Genomic DNA, 7035 nt, shown 5'->3' on the forward strand with positions numbered 1-7035 from the left:
TAAAACAAGTTAAGCAATTTTAACTTTCTTTTTAATAAGTTATACAAGATTCAACTAATTTTTAAGTCAGTTTAATGTAATTTAAGTTGAAATTACTTAAACATCCAAGTTGATTGTACTTAAAATTTTAAAACAGCATTTATTTTTACAGTGTAGCCTAGGCTAATTGAAATGCGTAAATCTTGAAAAAAGGCTTAATTTTTTTTTGTGTACTGTAGATGCAGTGTGAGCTGTTTAAAACAACAAATCAACCAAATGTGTAGCTGTTTTAAATGCCGTTTACAAGAATAAGAGAGGGATGGAGAGTGAGAAAAAAGTAAAGGAAACGCGAGAGATCGGGTCAAGGAAGGTGTGGAGGCGCTCTGGATACATTGGAAAGAGTGAGAGAGAAGAGAGGAGTGCCTTCCACAAACATCTGGAAATCATCATGAATGCAATCCTGGGCCGCCAAACTTCCTTAAAGCTACATGAGAACACAGAGTTCCCAATCTAATTGCGAGCGCGCACAAACACACACACAGACACTGACAGAGGAATCAAAATGATAAACAGCTGCAGGGTGAAACACACAAACACACACTCACTGGAAACTGGAGCTACTGCACCTGCCAATTGAATATACTGAAGATTCAAGTTCATCACCCAGAACAGTCCCTTTTGAAAGGGAACTCGCACTGCGTCGATGACGCTATTGGGGAACGCTAGTCTAAAAAGCTATCCAATCACGGCAATTGAATTTGACCGGCGACAGCCTATGACGTCACTACTGGTGCGACCCGGAAGTATAAAAGGGGCGCCTAGAGAACATGTCATCCTCTTTTCGTCTTCAGGGTCAGTTTTGTCTGATTTTCAATCACCTGAAAATGGTAAGAATTACGGCAAGTGAAAACAAGCGTTTCAAGAAGTGTGTAGATCCGTGTCTCAGGTTTCTGACACCAGATGACACACACGACTTGTGCGTTTACTGTTTGGGCGAAGAGCACGCACGATCAGCTCTTGAGGGATCTGATTGTGCAGAATGTGAGAGTTTTCCGCTAAGAAAACTCCACTCTCGTCTGGCCCTCTTCTCGAGGGAAGAGGGACAGGCATCTGGGCCCAGTGGTTCAGGTCCCGCTTGTGCTGAGGCACTGCGGAGTCTCGGATCATGGGGTTCCCAGATGGAGCTCGCTGATGAGTTTGAGAGAGTTCTCTCTCACGCCCGTCAGAAGCTCGCGAGGGTGAGCTGCTGGATGAGGATGTATTATCTCTTACATCCTCCGATCCAGCAGCAAGTGCTCTGCTGGCACCTAGCCTGAGAGAGCAGGAGAGGGCTGATGAGGGTGAAGAAGAGGTACAACCTGAAGCCTCACAGTCTTCCTGCCCCGTGTATGATGAGCTGTTGGGTGTTCAGCGAGGCTTCAGCTGCCGTGGGAGTGCGTGTAGGAAGGACCTGTACACGGCAGGTTGGATGAGCGGTTCCTTTCTGACCATAACTCCCCAGCTCCCATGAGCCTTCCATTCCTTCCTGATCTGCATACTGCGATCAAGAAGGCATGGAAGAACCCATATTCTGCACGCATCCATTGTCAGCAGCGGGCAAACTACGCTGATGTCGAGGGGATGCGTGAACATGGGTATGTGTCGATGCCCCCAATTGATCTTGCTGCTGGAGAGGCATTGGCACTAAAAGCTCCGGCCCTGCCTTCCAAGCCACTCAAGATGACATCTCGCTTGAATGACAGGGCATACGTGGCAGCAGGTCAGGCTGGGGCTGCCTTACACACGATGTCTGTGTTACAGATATACCAAGCCAACCTGCTGAAGGATTTGGATAAGGGGCAGGGTCTCTCCCCTGACGCAATGGACGAGCTGTGCCGTACAACAGATCTGGCTCTTCGGGCCACCACTGCCTCGATTGGAAGGTCGATGGCAGAGATGGTGGCCGCGGAGAGACATCTGTAGCTGAACCTGGCTGACATCGGGGAGAAAGAAAAGGGTTTTCTCCTCGATGCCCCGGTTTCTGCATTTAAATCATGCATTCCGCTGCAATCCGAATCCACACCCAGACAGACAGGGGGGCCTGGCCCATCCCGGTTCGAGGATTGAAGACAGGGCCAGAGGTTCAGCGTCGCCTCTTGCACTCCCCCTCCTACAAGGAGTAGGTCGCAGAGAAGGAAGAAGGAAGAAGAGGGATCTGAGGGGGGTGATCCAACACAGGCGCTCCCAGCATCAGTGAGGGATCCCCTTTCTCTGAGGGAGAATAAAATCCACCCTCTCCTCTCTTCTTCCTCTCCCCCCTATTTTCTTTACCCCAGGCGCTTCAGGCCTCAGGCCTGGACCGATGATGATATTTTCCCATTAAACGGAATGCTTCTGAAGGTCCGGAGTCGGGCTTGGAAGTGAGCGTGCCCTTTCTAGCTTTTGGGTGGTAGGCCTTCGTTCAAAGAATAGAATTTAGGCTGCCGCTCTATGAGCAGCAGGATGATCTTGGTAGGTCTTTATATAAGGTTGTTATACTTTAGACCTCGGTTCCCTGTTTAGAAAGTTTTAAGTGGTATGTTTGAAAGAATAGGAAAATATTAGAATTAGGAATTAGGGCCCTGAAGTTCCTTTTTTTTTTTATTGGTAGGGTTGTATACCTTTTCATAGGCCTCCTCTTGTGTTAGAGTCATCAGGTTTATGTAGTAGGGGATGCCAATCTTGGTCACCCAGTGCGGTACAGGTTGGCTTAATCGCATAGAGAAATCTCTAGTGAGGCCATCCTGCATGAGAGCTTCAAACTGATTCTGTTTAGCGTGAGATGGCTTCCTCCCATTTGGGTTTTTTTCTCCTGAGGCCACCGCTTTGTATAAAGCTCCAGATAGATCAACCAAGTGTTGGCCCGCATTGGGCCACCTGGATATCCACTTTGTATTTGTAAAGCAGGTCTCCTCTCACTTCTGAGAGTTGGTTTGAGACTTTAGCTTGGAACTTCAGACATAGGATCTTCAAGTGCCATCCCCACGAGGGCTGCCTTAATATCTGGCTTAGGCATGTGTACTAGGAGTTTGTTGGAGACGATCTGCTAGAAGCTTTTTTAGTTTATTCGCCCTACACCACTGGGGCTCACTTTAGTACTCCCTCCCATTTGGCTTGCTTAGTTGGGGACATTTAATATTCAACAATATTATTGATCTGCCTTACTTAGGGTGGACGATGACGCAATTTTCTTCTAGAAACAAACTTTGATGTATTATTTTCATGTTATTACTGTGAAGCTGCTTTGATACAATCTGTATTGTAAAAAGCACTATATAAATAAAGGTGACTTGACATTGGGACGGGTTTGAGTAGACTCCCTTAGAGACTCCCTTAGAGCCTGAGCATGCCATGGGCTGATGCTGTTGATAATTGAAGCTGTAGGCCTTTCTATAGGCCTCCTCGATAGTCAGGTAGCGTAAGATTGTACTCCCCTTGTTTAAAGGGTCGATAGCGCTCTAGCTGAGTACACTGTCCATTGGCAATGTAAAGTAGGAAAAGCCAGGCCCACAGTATTTCTGTGAGTACACTTATGATATCTGAGGCTAGTTCTGCTAACAAGTATCGCTATCAAGTAGAAGGTCTCCACAGGCCTCCTTGAAGGTGGCTTCACTATTTGTGGATTTTAGCAATATTCATCATGTTGTAGGCTCCCGTTGAGCCTCCCTGATTCTAGCCCAGAGCCTGGTCAAATATATATATATATATATATATATATCTTTTCTGATAGTTTTTCAGACACCGGTTCACGTGGAGGGTGTTCCCCAATGAGTGCGAGTTCCCTGTTCCCACTACCAATAGGACTTTACAGCTCCAATACCACACATTTTTCTGTTGAATAATTTATAAAGCACTTTAACAAATAATAACATAAACCTAATAAAATAAACCTAAAGTCTATACTGCATCGGATTTTGTACGAAAATTTCTAAAGACTCTGAACAGTTTTTTTCAGCAAAGTTTTGATCATATTGATAATTATCAATATGATCAAAACTTTGCTGAAAAAAACTGTTGTAAACAATGTACTACATGTCATATGATTGTTGTTTATTCTTTTTTAGCAAGTAAAAGGCCTTTTAGTATAATTAAAAAAATATCCCCCTTCAGGTTGTGGTACTGTGCTGTGAAATCTTTTCAGATTTTTTTGTAAAGTAAATGTAAGAATATCTTTTATACTGTTAGTAACATTTTATAATGAATCCAAACAGGACTGAAGCAACTTAATTATCCATACATCACTTCTTCTTCTTTTAATTTTTTAGAAAAATCATATAAAAAATGTATCAAATATAACACATCAGACTTTTGATGAACATTTATTTGTTTATCTCTCAATCATAATTTTATTGCATTGCATTATGTTTTACTCCCCACAATAAAATCTACAGAGAATTGATCATAAAACTAAGCATTTGAATATCATCTTACTAAAACATTTTATTGGGAGATATAGTGACAACTGATATTTATATGCATTTATGTAAGTAGTCTGCTATACTGTTATAAAGATCTCACTGATTAGGGAGTTGCAGCATAGACTTCCAATTTACATGTATTTCTGTGCAATATTGTTTATTTTTACAAACTCTAAATAAAAATACATTATATTAAATATATATATAAAAAAAAATGTTTTCCTGTGGCAAACACCATGCCACAGAGCCTAACTTGATTTGAACCCCAAAATAGCCTTTAAACAGACACTGTCACGGAAATTAAACAGCACTGCATACTTCTGAAAGTCTTTATTCAAGTAACCATTTCCCTGAGAACAGTGTAAAACATTCTTTTATTAACCTTTCAATTTCCAAAATATCTATTTTCTCTGGCTTATGTGTAACTTGATTACGCCTTTAGTATAAGTACATTATGTTTTATACTTGTCTGATGTTTAGTTTTTCTCTCCTTTTTTCTTTTATAATTGTAGTTATAATTATTCTAAATTGTACATTTCTTAATTCTTTCTATTTTAGAGTGATGTGTCATTTTAAGTGCAGCACTCATGTTGCTTTTAAGGGTATATAAATAAACCTGACCTTGAGCAAGGCTTTTTTATAATGTAGCTATAATTCACTTAGTACATTTTATGTAGACCTGATTTATTCCAGGAACCCTCACATATTCTGTAATCTTCTCACTGAAACTTCTTAAGGAAGTCTTGGTATGTCTGCCTGTGTGAGGATTTCGCCGGAACAAAATGTCCACCAGGATGAAGGAGGATTTGAGCTCCATCAAACGCTGGCAGCAGATCTCGGCTCATCTCCTCAGGAATTACACGGTCATCCTGTCCAAACACATGCAGTGAGGGGATTGTTAGCACCGGTCCTTTGTAGAACCGCTGATGCTGGGAACAGGCACTGCGGAATCCTGCGACCATAATGGCAAAGCGGAAATTGAAATCAGGCTGTAGTTTCTGTTCTTGCAGGGCACACAGCATGGCCACCAGGGCGGCACCTTGACTAAAGCCCAGGATGCCATCGAAAGGGCCGAGATCCTTCACTGCAGTGTTCACAGCCTCTATACTCTCTTCCAGACCCAGGCTGCTCTCACACTCCTGCTTAGCATTAAAAGCTCGTGCCTGGACATCAGAGAACCACCAGCCCCTCTGGTCTTCTTCACCACTGCTGGCCATCTTCTCTGGCTCCTGATTGGCTGTTTGCAGAAGTAAGATAAGGTAGAAAGATTCAACAACGACACTTATGTAGGAAATAGATCAGTTTTTGCATAAACCATTCAGAATGTCAGGATTCTATGATGAATAGAAAGCTCAAAAGAACAGCATTTATTTGAAATAGAAATCGCTTTGTAATATTGTTAATTTAATGCATCTTTGCTGAATAAAAGTGTTTATGGTGTAACATGTGTTAATAAAATAATAATAATAATAAAAAAACTTTCTTAACTCAAACTTTTGACTGGAAATGTGTCAAAGTTTCTACAAAAATATTAAGCAGCGAAACTGTTTTCAACATTGATTATAATAGCTTAAGGTATGTTTCTTGAGCACCAAATCAGTATATTAGCATGATTTCTGAAGGATCATGTGACACTGAAGACTGAAGATGCTGAAAATTCAGCTTTGCCATCACAGGAATAAATTACAGTTTAAGAAATAAAATAGAAAACAATTATTTTAACTTGCAATAATAGCCTATTTCACAATACTACTGTTTTACTGTATTTTTTTTTTTTTATCAAATAAACGCAGCCTTAGTGAGCATGACTTCTTTCAAAAATATTAATTATTCCAAACGTTTAACCGGTAGTGTAACGCTAGGCAAATATTATCAGTTTTATACTCACTTTCGTTTTGAATAGCAGGAACTTGGTGTGGTGCACTAACATACACCAGCTCCACTTGTTTCTTTAATAGTTTCCGTAAAGCCCCTGTCTTCTCTCTAAAGGAGTTTGCATTCTGTCGATAACCATGAATACAGAGAATACGGAGAGGAACCGCAGATTTAGACATTATTAATAATCTGTCAAAGCTTTTTGGAATTTTCTAGCTATTCTCCAAACTCAAAAAAACAATGCACTGCTGCTAAAGCACACACACCCAAACAAACAAACAAAGAGGGACAAGCTGACTTATAAGCTAGTCAGAAGCTCACTACAGAGTTATATTGATGTAAAACAACATCAGAAAGTCTTCACATGTTTCCCTATTCAGCGACTGATTTATGGCCGTGTGGAAACATAACGAATCAAGAGTTCCGCTTAGGGAAATATTATCCGCAACTTGTTTACAAAAGTCCCAGATTACAAGTTAGCACTAAAAATATTTCAAACAATGCGTTTTTATGTTTTTTTCCTTCAAGTGTGCTTTTTTTTATAAATTGTACATTATTGTTTTCCACAAATAGAAACAGAAATATAGTTCCGAATTTAAACGCCAGGGGGCAAGCGTTCCCTAAAGAATGTGTAGGGTGTTCAAGTAGTCTAGTGGATCATAGATACATTAGCCTCTCATATGCAAATTGAAAAGGATTGCAACGAATGGAAATGTTTTACTCATTTAATTTAATTCTCAATAAA

The 7035-nt window shown here is 40.8% G+C and overlaps 1 protein-coding gene across 1 annotated transcript; it reads right to left on the minus strand.

The window, feature by feature from the left end:
* Positions 1 to 4299: 4299 nt before the first annotated feature.
* ovca2 (OVCA2 serine hydrolase domain containing) lies at positions 4300 to 6678 on the minus strand. The gene is made up of 2 exons (XM_082157442.1): positions 6304 to 6678; positions 4300 to 5652 (listed from the first exon to the last, which is right to left on the minus strand). Exons 1-2 carry the CDS (start codon positions 6467 to 6469, stop codon positions 5135 to 5137), a joined length of 684 nt encoding a protein of 227 aa, XP_082013568.1. The 5' UTR covers positions 6470 to 6678; the 3' UTR covers positions 4300 to 5134.
* Between the last annotated feature and the right edge of the window lie 357 nt (positions 6679 to 7035).

This window comes from Leuciscus leuciscus (genome assembly GCF_965113295.1).
Source record: "Leuciscus leuciscus genome assembly, chromosome: 24".
In the NCBI taxonomy this organism is placed as follows: Eukaryota; Metazoa; Chordata; class Actinopteri; order Cypriniformes; family Leuciscidae; genus Leuciscus; species Leuciscus leuciscus.

Bases quoted from the DNA above. Each gene is read 5' to 3' on its own strand.
- ovca2 (XM_082157442.1), bottom strand. From the start codon at position 6,469: ATGTCTAAATCTGCGGTTCCTCTCCGTATTCTCTGTATTCATGGTTAT. The intron at 5,653-6,303 runs GTGAGTATAAAA...TTCTGCAAACAG, and splicing joins TCCTGCTATTCAAAACGAAA to CCAATCAGGAGCCAGAGAAG.